The 23,387-nt window shown below is 42.3% G+C and overlaps 1 protein-coding gene across 5 annotated transcripts in view; it reads right to left on the bottom strand.

The window, feature by feature from the left end:
* Positions 1-111: 111 nt before the first annotated feature.
* Positions 112-23,387, bottom strand: part of CAPRIN2 (caprin family member 2) — a 54,280-nt gene continuing 31,004 nt past the window's right edge. For 2 of the 5 annotated variants that reach the window (XM_084764857.1, XM_084764859.1), the window contains 9 exons: positions 20,139-20,208; positions 19,046-19,110; positions 17,075-17,179; positions 14,849-14,983; positions 8,108-8,276; positions 5,702-5,887; positions 3,949-4,049; positions 2,824-2,887; positions 112-1,040 (listed from right to left, as the gene is read on the bottom strand). In XM_084764857.1, coding sequence (XP_084620983.1) covers positions 433-1,040; positions 2,824-2,887; positions 3,949-4,049; positions 5,702-5,887; positions 8,108-8,276; positions 14,849-14,983; positions 17,075-17,179; positions 19,046-19,110; positions 20,139-20,208 — 1,503 coding nt within the window. In that variant the 3' untranslated portion in view covers positions 112-432. The remainder of the gene's footprint in view (positions 1,041-2,823; positions 2,888-3,948; positions 4,050-5,701; positions 5,888-8,107; positions 8,277-14,848; positions 14,984-17,074; positions 17,180-19,045; positions 19,111-20,138; positions 20,209-23,387) is intronic. The other 3 variants (XM_084764858.1, XM_084764860.1, XM_084764861.1) reach the window with 3 other exon arrangements.

The raw sequence follows: 23,387 nt of genomic DNA, 5'->3' as shown, positions 1-23,387 counted from the left end.
AAGGTCTTTTAAAATACACATGAACCCATTAATAAACCATCATTCCAGAGTTGTCAGTGACAAATCCTTACCCCCCAGTCAAATGCTTATGCAAACAGAAACAAGTGGAGGTGCAGTTTAAGTTTTTTATTGAGGCACAACAAGGCATTGTAACTTGTCTGAAGTTGAGGCAGTCACTTCAGTAAGCCGACCATTAACCCAGCTGAGTGCAAACAATGCACATTCACTGTGTGACTAGCAAGGCTACATCACAGTTCATAAAGTGCCAGATTCGTGCTAATTGTCACTCTGCTTCAAAGTCTTCACATAAAGAGGAAAACAAAAAATAAGAACCCCCTTCTTTCTCTAGAAACAAAATATTTTCCCCAACCAGTCGATCACCAGGGCGAAGACTACCTTTCCTTAGATCATTCTTTTACTAGGAACTGAATTTCAATCTTGATAAAGAAGATAGCCTGAAAATGTAGAGTATTTCCAGCTACTTCCATAGATCGCTCCCCTGTGTAAGCGCAACCAAATCTGGTCTCCCTGGAGGAGCTGGAGAATGGCGTGGTTGCTCGCTGTCTCATGGTCTGGAGCGCCATCGTTGGCGTAGGCTGACACCAAGACCTCCTCATTCTTCATGAGGTTGACATACAGGGGCACATTCACAGCCAGCTTTAGCATGTGAAAAATGAACACGTACGTGCCATTCACTGGGCAGCTGAATCTACCAAGCTGAAGATCAAAGGTCTCCCCCAAGTTGTTCAGAAGAAGATCAAACACAATCGGCTGGTCTAGAGTTCCAGGAGCCAGATTGGACGTTCTGGCTGCTGAGAAGGCAACTCGCATTTGCTGAGGCAGGGGATGGCTGTGTACTGGCTGAGGCAGGGGATAGCTGTGTACTGGCTGAGGCAGGGGATGGCCGTGTACTGGCAGGATGGTGGCTGCTGAGCTTGTCACTGGCACGTCCACAGGGGTCATGCTCCCGGAGTCTCCACTGTTAAAAGCCTCGCTGTCTCTCTCTGGGCTGCTCACCTGAGAGGAGTCACTCCACCCTGCTGTTCATCAATAACAGTGAGTTTTTCAGTGACACCTTAGCTTTGACAGGACACTTAACATTAGTCAGTTAGTGAAACACAAGACTTGAAAACAAGAGCAATAAAATGTAGCCAGAAGATTCTAGGTAATCTTGTGTTGATTGTTTTTGTTTTCCTCCCCAGATGAGTAACTTACCAAAACTCATTAATATGACAAAAACTAAAACCAGACTTAGACATTTGTTTCCTCATCTTTCTTTCATAACTCTCACTCAGCTAATTTTTCAGTGACCAATCTTCTACTCAGAGTAAATAATATAAAAGGGCTCAAGAAAATTTAAGATTTGCTAAGAGACATCAGCTTTTAGAAATGTTAACTACTAGCTATTCAGAGATGTTTTGACAGAAGGGCTAAGCCCCAAGATAAATGCTTAGTTCTCAATCCAACTTAATGTTAAAATGCTTTAAAATTGTGTGTGTGTGTGTGTGTGTGTGTGTGTGTGTGACATGAGGGTGCCCACATGCACGTATATGAGAAAGTCCAGAGGCTGACATCAGATAGTCCCCTCAATCCCTCTCTACTTATTTTTTTGAGAGTCTCTCACTGACCCTGGAGCTCATGGCTAGTTGGTAAGAATGTCCTGGCAAGCCTCTGAGGTCTGCCCACCACCGCTACAGAGTTACAGGCAACTGCCACAGCACCCAGCTTTTTACATGGATGCTGAAATCTCAACGCAGGTCTTTATTGCCAAAGCAACCATCTCCAGAGACCTGAAATAATAACCCTGCCCAGTATGAGGAAGGGTATTACAGACTCTGGCCATTTTCTCAAAGTATAAAGGCTGCTTTCCTTTAAAAAAAAATTTTTTTTTCAAGACAGGATTTCTCTGTGTAACAGCTCTGGCTGTCCTGGACTCACTTTGTAGATCAGACTGGCATCAAACTCACAGCCTCTGCCTCCCGAGTGCTGAGATTAAAGGTGTGCACCACCACTCCCGGAAGCTGCTTTCCTTTGAAAAATGTCTCGTTAGCAACTCTTTCAATTACATTGAATCATTTGATGGTCTCTTCTCATTTTAACAAGTGTAAGTAATTACACTGCCCTAAGTTCTAACTGCTACTTATTCAAATCTACCATTGCACTAACACCAGTACCATTTATCTTAAAAGCCATCATTCTGGGGTCTGGTGAGGCAGCTCAGTAGTTAAGAGCACTGGTTGCTCTTGCAGAGGACCTGGGTTCGGTTGCTAGCACCCACATGGTGGCTCACAGCATCTGTAACTCCAGTTCCAGGGATCTGATTCCTTCTTCTGACCTCCAAAGGTATCACCAAGCATGCATGTGGTATGCAGACACACATGCAGGTAAAACACGCACAAAGGAAAATGAATAAATTTTTTAAAAAAGGCATCATTCTGAAACATCAGACTCAACCTAAAGTTAGCATAGGGAATTGTGTCAAAGGTTAAATATGCTCATGTGGAGAAAAAAAACATTTTTAAAGAAAACATACACAGTATGTGTAATAATATAAATGTATATGTTAAAAAAAGAAATATAATAAAAAAAATTACAAAATAAAATAACTTAATGAAAAAGAAAAAGCCATACACAATTAAACTGACAGTTTTCATATCCTTCCTAGTCTACTGCCTCATTCAATATTTTAGAATTACAGGTAAGCCAACTGAAAACTTCAACAATAAGTGGTGAAAGCAGTGCGTGTTAGAGAGAGCTGGTAGAGGATACAGTGAAGTACAAGCACGCTGTGGTAAATCTACACGGGCAATCAATCACTCTTACCTCTTGAATTTGTCTGAAGACCACTAGATGTCCCTGATCTTTTATAACATTGCTGGAAATTATCCTAAAATGAATACATGAATATTTAACTTGGCACCAAAAACCAAAACTATAGATTAATTAGCATCTCAGAAGCCCATGTAAAGGTGCAGTGCTGGGTAATGATGGCATTAGAGGCAGTGGGCGGCCTCTGTCGCTCAGCTTGCACAGCAGAGCAAGAAGAACAATAAAGTCTTCAGTGTGACCCAGTTTGTAAATCAAATGTTATGAGAGTCAGTGAGAAGTCAGTGGATAAAGACACTAATCACCAAGCCTGACTGACCTGAGCTCAATCCCCAGAACTCACATAATAGAATGAGATGGCCAATGCCTACAGACTGTCCTCTAACCTCTACACACACACCACAGTACACACACACACACACACACACACACACACATACACACATGCACACACACACACACACATGCACACACACACACACACACATGCACACACACACACATGCACGCACACACATGCACGCACGCACGCACACACACACACATGCACACACACACATGCACGCGCACACATGCACGCACGCACACACACACACACATGCACGCACACACATGCACGCACGCGCGCACACACACACCACAGTGTGCACACACACACACACACACATGCACGAAAAATAGAATAAATGTATGCCTAAATATGACCATGACAGAAAGTTTACAAGACTTGCTAAAATGCAATGTCTAAACCCATATTAGTCTTGTCAGATATAAGGAAAAAAAATCTGCTGAGTGATCAAATCAGAATAAACAAAGCAGTTAAACTTGTAAAGATGAACTCTGCTCTGTATAACAGGTGAGTTGAAGGTGACTTAGTAACACTAAAAAACACAAGCTCTGAAGTTTAACAAAAATTTTGCAACCTATTTTTTTTCACATTTGCTTGCTGTGTGACCCCAGACAAGGAATTTAACCTCTGAACCTTTTTCCATAAAGTGGAAGAGTAATTGAGCTTATGTGACCATGATTAAGCCCTTTAAGTCCCATCGTCCCTGAGGACAGGAAGTACGCCCGTCAGTCTAACAACACCCACAGCCTAGTTGCCCCCCAACTGCGACTTGCCCTTTGGGAGTAAGGTGCTCCAGGCTCCTCTCTCGCTCGCAGCTGCAGTCGGCCGAAGTCCCCGTCGGAAGCTGGAGGAGCTCCTCTGTAACCGTCAAAGCCTAACCAACAGACAGACAGCATAGCAAAATGATGGGAAATGAAGTTCACAGAACTCTTTAGTTTTCAAAGTTAAACTAGAGGAGAAAATTGGACAGATCTTACAATGTCACCATTAAATGTATGTCTTTTTTTTTTTTTCTAGAATATGAGATTATATTACTGGATTTTCCATTGTCAAAATTTATGGCCTTGGTCTTTCCTTCTTGCTTTCGCACAGGGCCAATGGAGAAACAACTTAAAAGCAGACTCCGATATTATCACTTACAGCATGACCTTTCTGACCAAATCCAGCCACCAGAACTACATCATTTTCCTCCGTGAAGTCCAAGCAGCCGTCCCTGGGCACAAACACTGTGACTGTCCTGCTGTTCTTGGTGAGCTGCACCCAACACACTTCGCGGACTTGGCTGTTGGGCTGCAAACCTCCTTCCCCAGCACCACCGCCCTTTCCATGAGAAGCACCTCCAGGGCTTTCATGTACTGTTTGCCATGCCACTTCTGGTCCCCTCAGAGACTGTGAGCTTCCAGGCAGTACAGACCATAATATTTGCCCATCTTGCTGGCACCATGGGCCAGGGCCAGAGCAAAAGAGATGTGTGTCTACTTTAAACAAAAACATACTAAAAATGTTTCTACAGCAAAATACATATAATTCTACTGGTGGTTTAGTTATTCATTATTTATTTATTTATTCTGGTTTTTCAAGACAGTTTTTCGGTGTAGCCTTGGCTGTCCTAGAACTTGTTCTGTAGACCAGCTGCCCTTACATTTAGAAATCCACCTGCCTTTGCCTTCCAAGTGCTGGGGTTAAAAGCAAGCACCACGACAGCTAGCATTTTCTGCTGATTTATAATACAGTTGAAATACAAGTTGAGGTTGGGCAAAGATGGGACTAATATAGCTAGGTACTTAAAAACCTCAGCATCAAGTACTTTTGCTAATATCAAACTGCCACCACAATACTTAGAACATCCTAGCACTCGGGAGGCAAAGGCAGGGAGACCTCTGTGAGTTTGAGGCCAGCCTGGTCTAAAAAGAGTTCCAGGACACCCAGGGACACACAGAGAACCCCTGTCTCAAAAAACAAAAACAAAATCCCCCAGGAAAACCCTCACTTCTTTAGTACATCACAGGGTTAATCGGCCTTGCAGTCAGTCAGCAAGTTGGGTCTGTGCAGAGAATAGATCTATTAAAAGTACCAGAATGCTAGAGAGATAACTCAATGCTGAAGATACTCATTGTGGGCTGGAGAGATGGCTCAGCAGTTGGGAGCACTGACTGTTCTTCCGGAGGACCCGGGTTCAATTTCCAGCATTCACACGGCAGCTCACAACTGTCTGTAACTCCAAAATCTGACACCCGCAGACATATAATGCACATAAAATAAAAATGAATAATTTTTTTAAAGGAGTACTCATTGCTCTTGTAGAGAACCAGTATTCAGACCCCATAACAACATGGCAGCTCACAACTGTCTGTGACTTCCCTTCCAGATCTGACAGCCTCTTATGGCATCTGCAGTCACTGCACACACATGATGGATGCACTTACACTCAGGAAAAACATAAATAAAAATAAGCAAAGAATTTTTAAGTTGAGTCAGGTGAATATATAGCTTAAGATGATTTAGCACACCAGAGTCAAAGCATACCTTTGTAGCCACCAGGGGACCGATAGGGATTCACTAACAACCTCCCTCCACGCGGACATCCTCTCACAGACCCCCGACTACTAATAAATGGCTGAGCAGGTCTGGGAAACATACTTGTCGGTGCTGGGTAAAAGGCAAAGCCGCCACTGCTTACTTGAACAGTTCCATCAGGATGGTAACCTGAAGCTTAAGAGAAAACAATTTAGAGTCCAAGAGTTAAATGGTAATAAAGGCCCAATATTACCAATATGTATACCTATATATATATAAAATATATATATATTTCTAACATATATTTTCTCCCTTTAAAAACATACTTATGATACATGAGCATATATAAGAAACAGAATATCACTCAGTTATACTAGCCAGTGAGGGATGGGGTGAGGAATGCACAACAATTCAGATGTAATATCATGGAACTCTGTAAAAATGTTAAACAATGATGCCAGGCATGGTGATGCATGCTCTAGCTGTAGTACTTGGGAAGCAGAGGCAGTGAATCTCTCTAGGTCTACGACCATATTACTGTTCTACACTACAAGCTCCTGCTCCACTGCAGCTACATAGTGGATTATTTTTATGTTATAAACACTTTACCACAAATAAAAGTGTTAAGCTAAATATTCCAGATCAAGGAGTAAAAGAAAATTAATTCTAATTTTTTCTTTAAAGGGCAAGAAAGGGTCTTGAGCTTGTTATACAGCCAAGGCTAATCATGAACTTCTTCTAATCTTGCTGTCTCCAACTGCCAAGTGCTAGAATTATAGTCGTCATCCATCATGCCTGGTTTAGGCCAGTGCTGAAGATGAAACCTAGGACTTCTTGCACATCAGATGAGCGCTTTATAGCTGAGCTACAGCCTGGATTCCAATCTTACTAGAATTCAAAGTTGAAAAGGCCTACGACCAAAGCATCGCTGTGTAAAGTGCCCTATGCTTCAGCAGCATGGCCACAACAGAGTGAGCGCCCCACAGCGCGACCTAGGATCTCCAGCGAGCACACTTCACCACTGAAGGAAGCTCTCAGGCCGGGTTCATCTGCTCAGCACTAAGGATGCCAACACTGCAAACCTACCAGTGCTTCTGTATTGAGAAGGAAGGTCATACATACATACATACATACATACATACATACATACATACATACAATTTTTAGAAGGAAGTTTGCCTATCCTTTCATCATTTAAAACAGTTCTTTTAAAGATTTATTATTTATATAGTGTTCTGCCTGCTTGTATGCCTGTCCACCAGAAGAGGGCACCAGATTGTACTATAGATGTTTGTGAGCCACCATGTGGTTGTTGGGAATTGAGTCAGTACCTTTGGAAGAGCAACCAGTGTTCTTAACCTCTGAGCCATCTCTCCGGCCCCTCAAAACAGTTTTAAAATGGAAATGGGCCCATTCTTTGAGCCAACAGTACAACAGCATTATTTTATTTATCTCCTCCCACAGTTTTTATTTTCTGCAAAAGCCATCATCTGTACTTGAGGGTAACGTTGTGGCACAAGAGCTTCAAAATCTTCACCAGAACACCTAGAGGGCCTGGTCTGGCTCAGCCACTGTCTAGGTAACCAAAGCAACTGGACTTAAAAATAAGAGCCAGCAAAACTAAAGCAGCCACTGAAGTTCCACTCTTCAAAGTTCAACTGGGGGACTGGAGAGATGGTTCAGCAGGTGGGAGCACATGTGGCTCTTTCAGAGGACATCAGGCTGGAATTCCAGCTCGAGGAGATCAGGTGCCCTCTTCTGGCCTCCATACACATGCGGCATACACACACACATAAATAAAAACAAATCTTGAGAGCAATAGTTCAAGATGCTGGAGAGATAACTGAACAGTTAAGAGCACGCGTTTTCCTTGCAGAGTACCTGTGTGACGGCTCACTCTCATCCAGTTCCAGGGGATCTGATGCCTTTTAATGACTTCTGAGGCTACCAAGCACACATGTGGTGCACAGGCATACATACAAACAAAACACTCATAAACTTAAAAACAAGTCTTAGAAAAAATTCAAGGGCTAGGAGCAGTAGCACATATCTTTACTCCCAGCACTTGGAAGAAAGAAGCCAAGTATATCTCTATGAGCCCAAGCCCAGCCTGGTCTACAGCGCAAGTTCCAGGATAGACAGCCAGGGCTACAACGAGAAACCCTGTCTTGGAAAAACAAATAAAACAATCAAACAACAACAACAAACCTCAAAGGTTAAGTTAGTGGGTAAACTTGATTAACAGAGGAAAAGACAGCAAGAACTTCTCAGCACCAGAGGCACGTGAAGAGATAACGCTTACAGCTACAGGGCCACCACAGGCTGCTTACCTAACAAGCTGCTACCTCCGTCTTCTCCGGGAAAGGACTGAGTTGGCATGTGGTGCACATACAGAAGTATATGCAGGGCTCTTACCAGTATCTGGAGGCTGGTCTGTCTGATCTTTGTGTACAGCTTGGAGCTGACACTGGGAGACTGTCTGTGTACTCGATGAAGTAAAGTTTTGACTGTAGCCAGGTGAATAAGAGGATTCTTTCATTTCTTGTTCTCTCCGTGGAGGCAGAGGTGCGTTAACATTAAATACCTTAGAAGGAAGAGCACACAAAGCCACTGGGTATGGTTCAGAGGAGATGCCTCACTAACTGTACAACTCTACCAGATTCTAAGGCATTACATGGGCAGACATTTCTCCAAAGACAACAAACAACTAATAAGCACATGAAAGCCTGATCATCACTAGTCATCAGGAAAATGTGAACCAAATCACTATGAGACAGAGCGTCATGCCCACTGGACATCACTGTTAAAAGATGGAGAACAGAACTGGGCAAGGAGGGGGAGAAACTAGAACCTCCTTACTGTGGAGATCAGATGATGGCTCCTTATGAAAGTAACTACAAACCTACCAGTTTCACATCTAGGTCTTCTCCCAAAAGTGAAAGTCAAGACTTGAACAGATATGACCCTGGTAACACTATTCCTAGAGTAAAATGTCCAAAAACCTAAATGAAATGAGACACCTACTTTAGCTATTATTCAGCCACAAAGAGAATGAAAATATGACATATACTACATATCAAAAACACTACGCTAAGTTGTAAAGGTAACTTTTATTCTCCTTCCTCAATTGTTGTCTGGGAGGCTAATGGCCTCCAACTGATAACTTAGGCCTAGTCCTGGAAGGCCTCTGTACAATCTAATCTAGGCCTACAATGTTTTAGCCTCTGAGACTTATTGTTTAATAAGCTCACCCTTACTTGTTCTTCCTGAGCTCAGGGTTGGCTGGTTCAACTCAGCTGTTCTGACTCAAACTCCTCTCCCAGCTGACTTACTTAATCTGGCTTCTCTCTCAGCCTGGAATTGCTCTGCTTGGCCTCAAAAAAACTCAGCCATCGGCTCTAATTTGGCTTCTTCTCATTTTCTGGCCTGTTCCGTCTTCACCTGAGTTCTCACTCTGCAATCCATCTCTCTATTACTGTCCTGATAAAAACTGCCTCCTCTCTCTGAAAAACTGCCTCTTAAGTAGTTTCCCTTTCCTCTCTCTTCTTGTGAGAATTGTGTGTATCCTATTCTGTCAAATCTTCTCTGATTCGTCTCCTTTTCTGCCAGATCATTTTCAAACATGGGTGTTTCCTTCTACAAACTAACTTTACCTTTGTTTGTGATTAAAGGCATGTACCACCATGCCTGCATCTAAGCTTTTCTTTACTTGATACTTGCTCTATACCTGGCTGGCCTTGAACTCGCCTCTGTCTCCTGAATGAAAGGCGTGTCTGTATTCCAGCCAGACTGAGCAGACCTAGGAGGTCTTTGAATGTGATCTCTTGCCAGAACAGCCACTTTCTGAATTAACATTCCTTTACACTAAGTGAAACTAACAAGTTACAAAACAATTGGGGGCAGATGAAACGGCTCACTGGGTAAAGATGCTTGCTGAGCAAGCTTAGTGACCTGAGTTAATCCACATAAACCAACTTCATAAAATTGTCCTGTGAGCTCCACATGCATGCTATAGAATGTGCACCTGCTCTGCACAGGCTAATAGCAAATCATATTGTTCCTTTTGAAAACATGGTTTCGCTTCTACTAGAATAATTAACTTCACAGAGGCAGAAATAGAGCAGAGGCTCAGGGGGACTTATTGGGCTTATGATCGAGTGAGTGTTTTCTACTTTGCTCTCTGTTGCTGTGACTATCAAAATAAAACAAAACTCTGACCAACGTTTGATGTATTTATTTATTTAGGTTTTCCCAGACAGGGTTTCTCTGTGTAGCCCTGGCTGTCCTGGACTTGTTTTGTAGACCAGGCTGGCCTCGAACTCACAGCGGGGCCACCTGCCTCTGCCTTCTAAGTGCTGAGATTAAATACCTGGTCACCACCACCCAGCTGTTTTGTTTTTCATTTCTATAACTCTGGTGAATAAAAATAGTGGCTGACGCCAAGCCGTGGTGACACACACCTTTAATCCAGCACTTGGGAGGCAGAGGCAGGAGAATCTCTGAGTTCAAGGCCAGCCTGGTCTACAGAGCAGGTTCAAGGATAGCCAGAGCTACTACACAGAGAAACCCTGGCGGGGTGGCGGGGACGGATAGATAGATAGATAGATAGATAGATAGATAGATAGATAGATAGATAGAGTGCCTGAGCCCAGCATACCTTTAATCCCAGCACTTGGAGTTCAAAGCCAGTCTGGTCTACAGAGTTTCAGGCTAGCCAGGGTTACATAAGGAGACCTTGTCTCCAAAACAAAACAAACAAGAAACAAACACCAAAAATCTTGTCTCAAAACAAACAAAAAACAGCACCTAGCTGAATTTCTGTGAGTTCAAGGTCAGCCTGGTCTACATGGTGAATTGCAGGACAGCTAGAGTTATAAAGTGAGACCCTGTTTTCAAAACAAAATATGTTGACTTGTTTCTTAAATTCTATTTTATTTGGGGTATTGAAGTCTCTACCTCCCTTCCACTAACCCCTTAACCCTGGATAGGAGAAAGAATGTTAGTTGGGAGAGGGGTGCAGACCCCTTTATTTCTCCTGTTTAGGGTCAACTGGATGCTTTTGGGGCAATAACAATCTCTGTCAAAAGCAAACGCAGTCAACAGTTTCCTTGGAGCCCCTACATTGAAGTTTCTCTCCATCTGCAACCTCAGTCTCTGGTCTCTCCAAACTGTTACACGCCTCACACCACTACCACATGCCACCTTCTCTCCACTTGCTCTCCTATTTATCTTCCTCAGAGTCCTAGACCAAACCCTTCCTGAGGCAGGCTGTTAACAACCGGCACAAAACAATTATCAGCTGTGGACAAAGTAAAGTCCAAACTAAAATCCCACACTTGGGAGTAAAACAAAAACATATTTACATAACATAACTGAGTTTACAAAGAAACAAAAATGTCCATTACAAAAACAGAACAAAACAAAAAAGCCTGGTATGTGCTTTTTAAAGAGCTGAGAGATGGCTCAGCTTTTAAGAGATGGTACTGTTCTACCTAATGCCTGTGGCCTCTGAAGGCATCTGTGCTCATATGTACATACCCACACAGACACATACACATAATTAAAAATAAAAACAAATATTTAAAAATAAATAGTGCCTGGCTTTCCAACCTCCTGCTTAGTAAAATGAATGAATGAGAACCTGTTTGAACTGATCAGGCTTCAAAGAGGGAGAGCAGATGGAGCCATCAACAAAGGGGCACCATGACAAAACCACACGAGACATGCCCGGTAGACTAGTCTGGCAGGTTAGACAGGGCCTCAGTGGGGAATGTCAGGTGAGGGAGTCTATCTCATCATGTGATGAACCACTGTCTGCTCTTGATCAGGCAAAAGAAAAATAAGTTTGAGTGGCAATATTAAAGACAGCCCAGCCCTAACAGGAGGCCCATGAATTCCTGCGCTGGGCCTGCAGCTCTCCATTGCTCGCCCACTACACTATCACTAAGGTCCTGTGTGAAGCAGGAACAGAATGGTTTTCTCTCCCCGAAAAATACAAATCTAGTGTACATTATCTTTTCTCTCTTTTTAAAAGTTTGTTTTTAATGTGTGTGTGAATGTTTGCTTTCATGTATAATATGTGTAACATGTGTGTGGCTGCTACACACAAAGGCCAGACAAGGGTGTGGGATCCCCTACAAGTGGAGCTACAGACAGCTGCAAGCCACCATGTAGGTACCGGAAACCAAATCTGGGTCTTCTACAAGAGCAGCAAATGCTCTTAACCACTGAACCTATCTCCAGCTCTGCAATATTACTTTTTAAGTTATACAATTTGTAGAGGAATACACATTCAGAGCACACACACAAATCTGAACAAACCCAAACCTCTATGAACCAGAATGAGTCTAAAGTAAAATTAAATGAATGTTTCAATAGTGATAGAACTCGGATATGCATCCTCTTAGTTCATGTTATGCAAGCAGGACCCTCAGTAATGCAGTATCAGTGATGATTAGTAATAGGCATAACTGTTATCAGAACAGTGAGTGTTGTCAGTGCCCGGCTGGTGCTCTGGGAGGCCCAGGTAGCTTCTCTGGCGCTGGATGCAGATGCCCTTCCAGTTCGCTTCATCTCGTGGGCGCCAGAGCTGACGGCTCAGGCACAGGATCGAAAGAGAAAGGAAGGAAGGGGAAAAAGAACCCAAAATTTCTTCTCTAGGGACTGGCTGCACTGCAGCCGAGAAGGAGAATTTAAACTGACCACAAATTTCCTATGGCTGAGGCTGTAAAAGCAGCTTCTGGCTAGAAACTCACGGGGGTCGTAAAAGGAGGCTCTTGGATCTGCAGACAGGCCTCCTGGCGGGAGATCTCCTCCTTCAACTAGTGTAAACTTAGGCTGGGTAAAAAGCCCTGGCTCTGCTAACTTATTTGCGAATCCACAGAGAAGTAAGAAATAAGAGAGAGAGAGAAAATAAACCACTCACACACATACATTCAAGAGAAAAGGTAGATGGAATTAGGCATCTTCAACTGAAGTCAGGTTTCCCAGTTTTCAGCACATACATTCAAGAGAAAAGGAGCATGAGAGGAGGTGGATGAAGTCAGACATCCTAACTTCAACTGAAGTGAAGCTGCTCAACTGTCCCCCACGATTATTGTAGAAGACCGTACTTATACTTCTGAGAAAGGGGAATTACCTCATAGTCAAAGGAGTACAATTAACCACAAAAACAGATGAATTCTAAAATATAACAGGTTACATGTTTTAAGTCCAAACATTTCTTATCTATGTATCCACTACATAAGTTCATAGTGAGTTCAGAATGACGAAGGTTGACAGGGTCTAAGGCTAATAAGGTCTGAAATTTATAATAGTATACAACTTATCAATTAGAACGGACCTAACTATACATTATCCAGCTATCTCTTAGTTAATTATGAGCCCAGGACAATCATTTTTACCTGTCTTTCACTCTAAGAAACAGAGTAAATTCAGACATATCTAGGTAGCTTCATTCCACTTAGGTCATGAGAAGTTTAAACAAACTTCCCTATATTTATGGTGAAGATACCAGGATTTGTGTTGCCATCTGCAGTGGAGTCTTATCTGAAGCCACAAATCTGCTAGGAGGCTATCCTTAATGAGGCATCTGGAGGTCCAAAAGGTATTTATTGCAACCATAAACTAACTTTAACTTTTAAAACTATTTGAATCAAATCAGGAATTCCATAATCAGGGATTAATTCATCTGAATGACAAATAGTACATCTTCAATAAGATCTTGTAGGAAGTTTGCTCAATCAGAGCTGGTCAGTGCCCAGAAAATAAAAATTCACACGAATGCCAGATGTATTTACTTTTGGTTTTCGAGTCAGGGTTTTTCTGTATAATCTTGGCTATCCTGGACTCGCTTTGTAGACCAAGCTGGCCTTAGACTCACAGTGATTCACCTGCCTCTGCCTCCCTGGGTGCTGGGATTAAAGGCATCCACCACCATGCCCAGCTCTAATGCCAGATTTTAGAGAGATGCAACAAAGCACAACTGACAGGGTAGTCAGAGGTTGGAGGCAATTCTGGGGTACATCACGATACAGACCTTGCAAATATCGGATCACCTCCAGAGATCTCTCATGCCTACTGGACTTCCCCAAATCAATGGCTCCTGACAGCATGTCAGAGGCTGGAAGCAGTTTGGGGGTGCATCTGGTATAAGACCTTGCAAACAGCAGATCACCTCCTAGACAGCCCACATGCCTAGTGAGCCCCCTCAACAGGGTGGCTCTTGGCAGTGTTTACAGCCCACGTTCCTTTTGTGGGGAGGGAAGTACTGGGGACCAACCACACACATTTTCACAAGGGTCCTAAGCTTTGCCTGTTAATTTTCAGAGAGGAAATAAGGCTCTGATAAAAAAATACTCCTTGAACAAACCCCTCTTAAGGGTTAGGCCCCATGTCCAGCAGTAAATGGCCAACACAAAACAAACTCACCAGCACCTATGGAGGTTCTCTGTCTCATGTTAAGTCAGGACATTTTGTTTTTAACCTTACATGTCCTTGTATATATACTATGGCTTCCAGTTTTTGGAATATTATGAATTCCTGTGTGTGGAAACATGTGCATCTCTGTGTCTGTTTCTTGTGCTTTTCCTTGTTTGGTGTTTTGTCATATTCCAATTTATTTGTTTGTTTGTTTGTTTTTCCTTAGACACTGTTTGTTTTCGAAAGAGACAGATTGGATGGGAGGGAGTAACTGGAAAGAACAAGGGGAAGGAAAACAATAATCAGAATATATTGTACGGGGAGGGGGGGTGGCGGCAGCGGGGAACTGTCCTTTTTTTTTTTCTTCTTCTTCTTTTTTAGTTTTTTGAGACAGGGTTTCTCTGTGTATCTCTGGCTGTCCTGGAACTCGCTCTGTAGACCAGGCTGCTCTCAAACTCAGAGATCTGCTTCCAGTGCTCTGCCACCAGTGCCCAGTTTGGGGTAGGGCGGGGGGTGCAGCAGGGGGAGAAGGATGACAACTATTGTCAATAAGAGAAAAAAGACTTCTTGAAAATTCTGGAGGTTGTAGAACTAATACTCTGTCACAGTTTGTCCGGTGGACAAATTTAAACACCAGAAACCCAAATAAGAGCAACATAAGACAAACTTTTCACCCAGTATCAAAAATAGGTGTGAGAGAGACCACAGGCCTTCAGCAGGCCTTCCGACACTCACTGTCTGCACGGCCTGAAGGGGCGCTGTGCTGATGGCTGCCACGCCTCCACCTGCAGGAGGTAACTGGACGCCCTCTGACAGGGCAGGATTTGGAGACCCAAGTGCAGAGGCTGGTGTGCAGGGGGCCACTGCCATCTGTGGAGGAGAAGTGCAGCATCAGCCATACTTCACACATCAGGAGGATAACGTGCACTAAGCCCCAAGCGGACACATGTCAGCAAGTCCTGTAGGGTGACATGGGAACACAGGAATGCCGAGAGCAGCGTTTGCTTACAATTTCAAATCTGGGCTGCTGAGGATGCACACCAGCGCTTGCTTTGATAGAGTGCTGACACAGTGAGTGCCACACAAGGGGCTCTTAACTTCCTACCAGCACCAAAGGCTCTTCAAGCCCTGAATTGCTTTTTCCCAACTATTAATCTAATATTACTCCAAATATATAAAAAGACTGAGCTTAAGACAGGAAAGATGTTTTCTTCAAGGCTGTTAAATACAAATAGTCAAAACACTAAGAATATAACATTTATACAATTCCTGATTGTGTCATGGTTCTTCTTGCTATAGGTAATCTATTGTATACATGTGTAATAATATAAATGTAAATGTAAAAAAAAATTTTAAAAAAGAAAGAAAAACTTTGGGGGTTAGTTAGTTCCTTAGTGTTAATCCTTTATTTAAACAATATTGACTAAAACAAAAAACAAAAACAAAAAAAAACAAAGTTGATCTAATTTAAGTAATCCTTAACTATAAAACCAAATTAATATGACTAAAACCCAATTCCAACCAGATTATAAAGTAGACCACTATAGGTGACTTGGTTTTTAAAAAACAACAACACTTTTTCTTTGTCACAAAGAAGTCAACTAGCTTAATTTAAGGTAAGTGAGCATGAGCACTACAAAGACTAATCATCTAGTTTTCTTACAATCTAATTCTCATTGATTAGTTCACCTCAAAAATCTAACCTAGCTGGGTACAGTGGTGCACACCTGTAATGCCAGCACTCTGGAAAGCAGGTGGATTACTGTGAGTTCAAGGCCAGGCTGATCTACATAGGGAATCCAAGACACCAAGGCTATACAGACAAACCCTGTCTCGAAAAAACAGAAAACAAGAAAAAAACAACAACCCTAGCCCAATAGTTATTAAATTGCCCCCATATCTACCTAGCTCAAGGATTTGTTCAAAGGCCAAAGGTTGAAATTTAGAACTATACACATAAATGTCATGCTGCCAAAATGCTTTTGATAAGATGAGCCAGAAAGACTGTGACCCATTACAACCCTGTCGGTGCTAGTGACACTATACAAACCAAACCTTCAGTTATATCACACTTTCTCTTAATCCTACCTAAAGATCTTCTTTTCTATATATTAAAAATGCCATCAGGAAACCTAATACTTTGCTAATTTTATAGATTTACTTTGATTATTTTTAAATCTATGTATGTGTGAATCTGTGTTTGTGTACTTGAGGGCAAGTGCCCATGGAAGCAAAATGCCTCAGATTCCCTGAGGCTAGAGCTACAGGAGGCTGTGAGCTGCCAGATGTGCGTGCTAGGACTTAAGACTCAAGTCCTCTCCAACATCAGTACACATTCTTAATCGCTGAGCCATCGCTCCAGCCCTGTATGCAACTGGTTAAAATAAATTAATAAGTTGACTAAACTGGGCCATATTCTCCTACAATCCCAACACTTGAGAAAAAGAAGTTTAAAAAAAATAAGGAATTCAAGGTCAGCCTGAGCTACAGGGGTCATCTCAAAAAATTGTAATAGGCAATCTGGAGAGATGGCTCAGCAATTAAGAAACCTTATTGCTCTTACAGAGAACCTGGATTCAGTTCCTAGCAGCCACAGGGCAGTTCACAACAATCCTCAACTTTAGTTACAGGGATTTAATGCCTTCTTCTGACCTTGAGCACAAAGCACCATGTGGTGCACATATATGCACATATGAAATAACATGAATAAATCTGTAAAAATTTTAAAATAATTTGAACTATATAATTACTTCTTTGGGCAAGATATGCACTGTTAAATCTACATAAGAGACAAAGCCACAATAGTGACCTGTGTGTGCCCTAGAACCACAACATCTACAGAAAGTAATATACTAATAAATACAAATATTTAAGTCCATCAATCATGCCATTAATTAATTCATAAGCTCATTCTGCTATTCTTTGAAACAACAAAGAAATTAAGACCATGGATCTCATTACCTCAGGGGTCTTTGAGGTCATGAACTCTGTGTCAGATGCCGAAGAAGCCTGATCAGTAGTAACCAAGCGAGCATTAGAGCTACACGTAGGTGGAGAAGCAGCAGCCTAGACACAGAAAGATGGAAAGCACTGTCAACACACTGTGTTCATTTCATTACTTCCTGGGCCCTGGACTTCCTGATGTGTTACTTTTACCAGCACTCAGTGATGTCTATGCTAAATGTATTACATATATTAATACATGAATCATAAACCTGTGTCGCAAGCACAATTACCTTCATTTAGTGACATCAAGAAAAAACAAAGAAGTTAGATGGTGGTGGTGCACACCTCTCATCCCAGCACTTGGGAGGCTGAGGCCTGCAGACCTCTGAGTTCAAGGCCAGCCTAACCTGTCTACAGAGCAAGTTCCAGGGCAGCCAGGGCTATACAGAAAAGGCCTGTCTCAAAAAAACTTGTCTCAAATAAAAAATGAAAAATAAGCCAGGTGGTAGTGATGGTGGTGTACGCCTTTAATCCCAGCACTGTGGAAGCAAAAGCACAGGTAGGCACATCTCTGACTTTGAGGCCAGCCTGGTCTACAGAGAGAGTTCCAAGACAGCCAGGTCTACATAGAGAAGCCTTGTCTTGAAAAACAAACAAGAAGGAAAGGAAGAGGAGGGGGAAGAGAAGGAAGAAGAGGAGGAAGAGGAGGAGAAAGAGGAGGAGGAGGAGGAGGAGGAGGAGGAGAAGAAGAAGAAGAAGAAGAAGAAGAAGAAACAGAAACAACAGCAGCAAAGAAAGGTAAAGTAATCTGCCTCAAATAACTTTCAATAGCAGAACACTTAGATTCACACATTGCCTTTCCAGGCCTATGCCCCAGTTACATACACACCCTCAGCCTTGCTGACCAAGATTCTTGGCCCTAAAAAATCTGAAGCCAGATCTGGAATGTGGCTGACACTTCACAGTGCATGCATGCTAAGAAGCTAGGCACAGGTCTAATTAGGTTTCTAGTTGAAAGTCTTCCTGCCTTACAGAGGTAGGCAGAAGGATTAAAAAGGATGGACAAGCTCTACACAGATCAAAACAGTAAGAGAAAATTAAGAGTTAGAAGCAGATATAAAATAAAAACTAGGAACAAGCACAAAAGACACCAAGCCTATGACAACTTAACAGTAAAACAACAAAAGCAGTTCAGGAGGAAGTCTATAGCACAAATGGATACTGGAGTGTAAGAGACACCTAAAGAATCTAGCAGTACTGAAAGCCAAGTGCTTATGTATCCAATCTGTACCCCAATACTTCTCTGAGGGTCTCAGAAACTCCAGTAGTATCACAGGTGAAGACGCATTCAATGCCCAGCACCACAATGGGGGAAAAACATTTTACTTAACAACAACAAAATCTTTACATTAGTGTTCAATTATGAGTTGCAATCACTCTTGCCTCCAAATTACCACTTCAAGTAGAGTGGCCAGAAGCAGATTTACGTACTAGTGAATAAATTGGTGCTTGAGACCAGTGGTCCTAAGGATAGGCAGCAGACTCACCTCGAAGTTTATTAAAAGCACAAATGCTACTGGGCATGCTAGCACCGGCCAATATTCCAACACTCCTGAGGCAGGAGGATCACAGGTTCTAAACCACCCTAGGCTACAAAGTGAGTTCAAGGTAAGAGCCTGAGCTATAGCGAGAGACTTTCTCTCTCTCTCTCTCTCTCTCTCTCTCTCTCTCTCTCTCTCTCTCTCTCTCTCTCTCTCTCTCTCTCTCTCTCGCCCGATAGGGTTTCTCTTATAGCCTTGGCTGTCCTGGCCTCACTTTGTAGACCTGGCTGACCTGGAACTCACAGAGATCCGCCTGCCTCTGCCTCCCAAGTGCTGGTGTGTGCCCACACACACAATTCTTACCAAGAACAACAACTCTTACCAAAGTAAGAAGTCCTCCCCTTGAAGCAAAGAAGAACGTAAAGCAAATTAATCCAGAACGTACCTGTAATGGCTCTTGCAGAAAATCACTTTGACTGGACAAGTTTTGTTCTGCAGATACTATAGAGACTAGAAGAAGCCAATGAAGGGGAGAGGAGAAAAGTTAACACACATCAACTTGACAAGACAAGGTTTACTCTTTACAAAGCAAGTGTCAGCTGGAAGAAACAGGTTCCTATTACAACTCTGAAGAGTAGACTGGACATGAGTCAGAAACACTGAGTCCACATGTGGTACGTGGTGGTGCTTTAAGGTTATATGGTAAAGGCAGCATTCCAAAGCTTCCAGAAGAAAAGAACTATGACTTTTAAAAGATTACTGGGACAATAATGTAGAAGGCAAAGCCTAAGCCACTGTGAACTGCCACTAACTGATACACATAATCTACATAGTAAGTCTCCCCTGGTCATGTTTGCTTAGGTTCTCCCTGTACTTACACATACTAATATAATTTTCACAGTCACAGTTTTCCGTTTGGTTTCTCTCATTATTCTCAGTCACATCTGTTGACTACTCTGCCTCACTCAGCACTACTGTGAACTGTTCTCCCTGTCTCACCCAGCATGTGTTACAGCATCAGTCTTTAGCAGGTCTAACTCCACACTTACCACAGTTGGACAATAGTTTTGATCATGTCATTCTTTACCTAAGAGAAATTATCACGGAGCCAGACGCCTATGCTTTGAAGCATCACACCAGTTTTAGCTTCCAGCATCATCACGAGTTACCATGGCATTTACTGTTCTAAATATAATCAAGGTAATCTGGTCAGCTAGGACCCAAAAGTGTCCACACTAGTTTACAGTTCAAAGGTCAAGTAGGTTCCACTCAGAAATCATGATCTCAAGAAGAGTATGGATAATTGGTAAAGCAGCTTTTAGGCATTTCTACTTGCCCATCTGAGGACTTTTCTCTAGCAATGTAAACATGCTACTGAAGGATACTTATATCCTAGTGATAACTTATCCCTATGTAACTTTACTGACCGGTGGATAGAGCTAGACTTAAGCTATCTGAAGTAAATGACTCAGAAAACAAATAACTTAGCTCTAACACTGTTTTAAGTCTTTAGAATTACTGTGCTCTGCCTGGGTTACCTGGAGAAGCTGAAGACGGCTGTGATGATGAAATTGCACTTGGGGGTTTGTCGAAGTCTAGAACAGACTCCTAAAGATGAGAATTTAGACAGTGAGAAGAAGCACAGATGACTCTTAAAGCAATTAAGTTGTTCACTGTATGTAATATGAATAAATTAATAAAAAAAAAAAACCGTGTTCACTTGTTATTACTAAAGCTGCAGGCATCTAGCTAATCCCTACCTTGTGATGTTAACAAATTACTCTTATGTAAGAAAGTCAAGAGTCTGGGCTGGTGAGACGGCTCAGTGGTTAGAGCACTGGCTGCTCTTTCAGAGGACCTGGATTCAACTCTCAGCACCCACATGGCAGCTCACAGCTGTTTGTAATTCAGTTCCTGGGGATCTGACACCCTCACACAGACATACTTACAAGCAAAACACTAATTCACATAACAATAAATAAATAAATACTCAAAACTAAACCCTAAAGTTACTATGGAACCTCAAGATTGGGTCAAACATTAAAACTAGAACAGGATTCTAACATGCACTCCTCATCTCAGTCTTTTGTTTTGTTTTTTGTTTTTCGAGACAGGGTTTCTCTGTGCAGCCTTGGTTGTTTTGGACAGCATCGCTTTGTAAACCAGGCTGGCCTCAAATTCACAGAGATCCACCTGCCTCTGCATCCTCAAATGCTGGGATTGCAGGTGTGCACCACCACTATCCAGCTTTGAGCTCAGCCTTAAGCATAAAATGTTAGTCTTAAGTATAGTCTAGTTAGAAATTAAATTTTCATTATACCTAACAAAAAAGAAAGTCTACTTATTTTCATCTCAATTACTTACTGGTTCACGCTAAGAAACATTTTATGATGAGAAACTGTTCTCTTCTCATGTCTGTGTATCTGAGTTCTCTCAAGAAAAAACTCCCAATTGTGCTGACCTAAACTAGAAATTTGCCCCTACCCAGATCTAGCCAATGGTCAGAACATTCTCCACAGTAGAGTAGAGAGTGGGATATTACTTTCTCACATACTCTGGAGCCTCACCTTTGACCATGTCCCCTGGAGGGGGAGACCTGGTGGCACTCAGAGGAAGGACAGCAGGCTACCAAGAAGAGACTTGATACCCTATGAGCATATACAGGGGGAGGAGGTCCCCCTTAGTCACAGTCATAGAGGAGGGGAATAAGGGGAAAATGGGAGGGAGGGAAGAATGGGAGGATACAAGGGACGGGATAACCATTGAGATGTAACAAGAATAAATTAATAAAAAAAAGGAAAAAAAAACTAGAAATTTGCAGAAAACACCTTAGTTCTTTCATTTATCTTGAAATAAAATGAAAGATAACCAAATTATCTTTCACTTTACAAAGCAGAGGGTGTGAAATTAAAGAACTTGACGGGAGTTACACAGCTGGAAAGAAATAGGACTAGTGTTTATACCCAGGCCTAAATCCAAAGCTCAGTCACATCTCCTTTATTAACATTTATTTTGTTTACTTGAGCAGTCAGGCTTCAGTAATATAACACTGTTCTGAAATTCTCTAAGAGTCTATGTGACATGATTTAATTAAATACATGATGGATTGGTTGTACATGCCTTTAATCCCAGCAGCAGGGAGGCAGAAGCAAGCTCAAGGCCAGTCTGGTCTACACTGAGAGTGTGAGCCTAGCAGGGCTACACAGTAAGACTCCGTCTTAAAGAGGAAAAAAGTCTTTTACACAATTTAGCATTTAGCTCTTGATTTAGCATAAGTTTCCAATTTCCATAGCTTTGATGGTAGGTGATTAGTGTCTCATAATTATTTAGACAGCGAGAACTGAAAACCCAAGCACCACATGGGTTCTCAGTTTGGGGAGTTGGTCTAGTGCTATGTATTATAATACTAATTACCGACCCCCAATATCTGGTTGCTGCACAGACAAGCACATTCTTATGTACACCTTTATTTGTTGTATAAATATCCCTCTATCTAATTCAAAGTTAATTGGTTAATAAAGTTGCTGAAGCCTGTGACTAGGCAGATAAGAGGGTGGCAGAGCTTAGATTTCCAGGCTTTGGGTCAGAGAGAAACCACAAGGTGGGGTGAGAAAGGAAGCAGAAGTGGCGGGAGAAGAGAAAGCTGCCGTGGGGCAGTGCTGACCATGAGCACATGCCCGTGAGGACTGATGGAGCAGAAGCAGCCCAGACAGGAACGACTAAGGCAGGTAACATGGGATGTGGAGCTGGGAAATAGCAAAACAGCTTAGAGGCTTGAAACCTACTATGCTTTAAAACATTTATAAATCTAAGAAGTCTCTGTCTCAATAATTTAGGAACTACCCAGGATAGAAAAGCCCTCTAGAGTTTAATATTCTTCCACAATAACCAAGGATCCATAGCAGCCCTAACACTTAAACACATAATAATTTTTGATGTTTAAGTAATTTACACAAACTTAGGAAGTGAAGACAACTATTCTTTTCACATTAAAAATAATAACAGCTGGGCTGTGGCAGCGCACGCCTTTAATCCCAGCACTCAGGAAGCAGAGGTAGGTGGATTGCTGTGAGTTCAAAGCCAGCCTGGTCTACGAAGAGAGTACCGGACAGCCCAGGCTTATACTGAGAAAGCCTGTCATGAAAAACAAAATGAAACAAAAATAGTAATGACAACAGAGCAGAAAGTGAAATGACTTGCCCTGATAGCTAGGAAACTGCAGAACCATGACACCATTCTGCACAATAGGATCTAGAGTCCTTTTTTTTTTTTTTTAAAGATTGCTTTTTTAATTTTAAGTTTTATTTATTAGGTATACAATGTTCTGCCTGCATGTGTGCCTGCCCACCAGAAGAGGGCGCCAGATCTCATTACAGATGGCTGTGAGCCACCATGTGGTTGCTGGGAATTGAACTCAGGACCTTTGGAAGGGCAGACAGTGCTCTTAACCTCTGAGCCATCTCTCCAGCCCCAGGATCTAGATTCTTAACAATTCTACCACAATGTTTCATATACAAGTTACTAGTTCCACAAATATAACTTAAGATTCATTTTTAAAATTGCTCATAAAGTCAGGCACAGTGGTGTGTGCCTAAAATCCCAGCACTCAGGAGGCAGAGGCAGGCGGATCGCTGTGAATTTGAGACCAGCCTGGTCTACAAAGCGAGTCCAAGACATCCAAGGCTACACAGAGAAGCCCTGTCTCAGGGGGCGAAATTGCTCATAGGCAAGATATATGGCATGAAGTGTATGGGAATAACTACCGATTTCCTGACTGAATTAATGTG

This window comes from Acomys minous (genome assembly GCF_964271855.1).
Source record: "Acomys minous genome assembly, chromosome: 17".
In the NCBI taxonomy this organism is placed as follows: domain Eukaryota; kingdom Metazoa; phylum Chordata; class Mammalia; order Rodentia; family Muridae; genus Acomys; species Acomys minous.
Note: the sequence above shows the minus strand (reverse complement) of the source record. Positions and strands in the feature narration are given on the sequence as shown.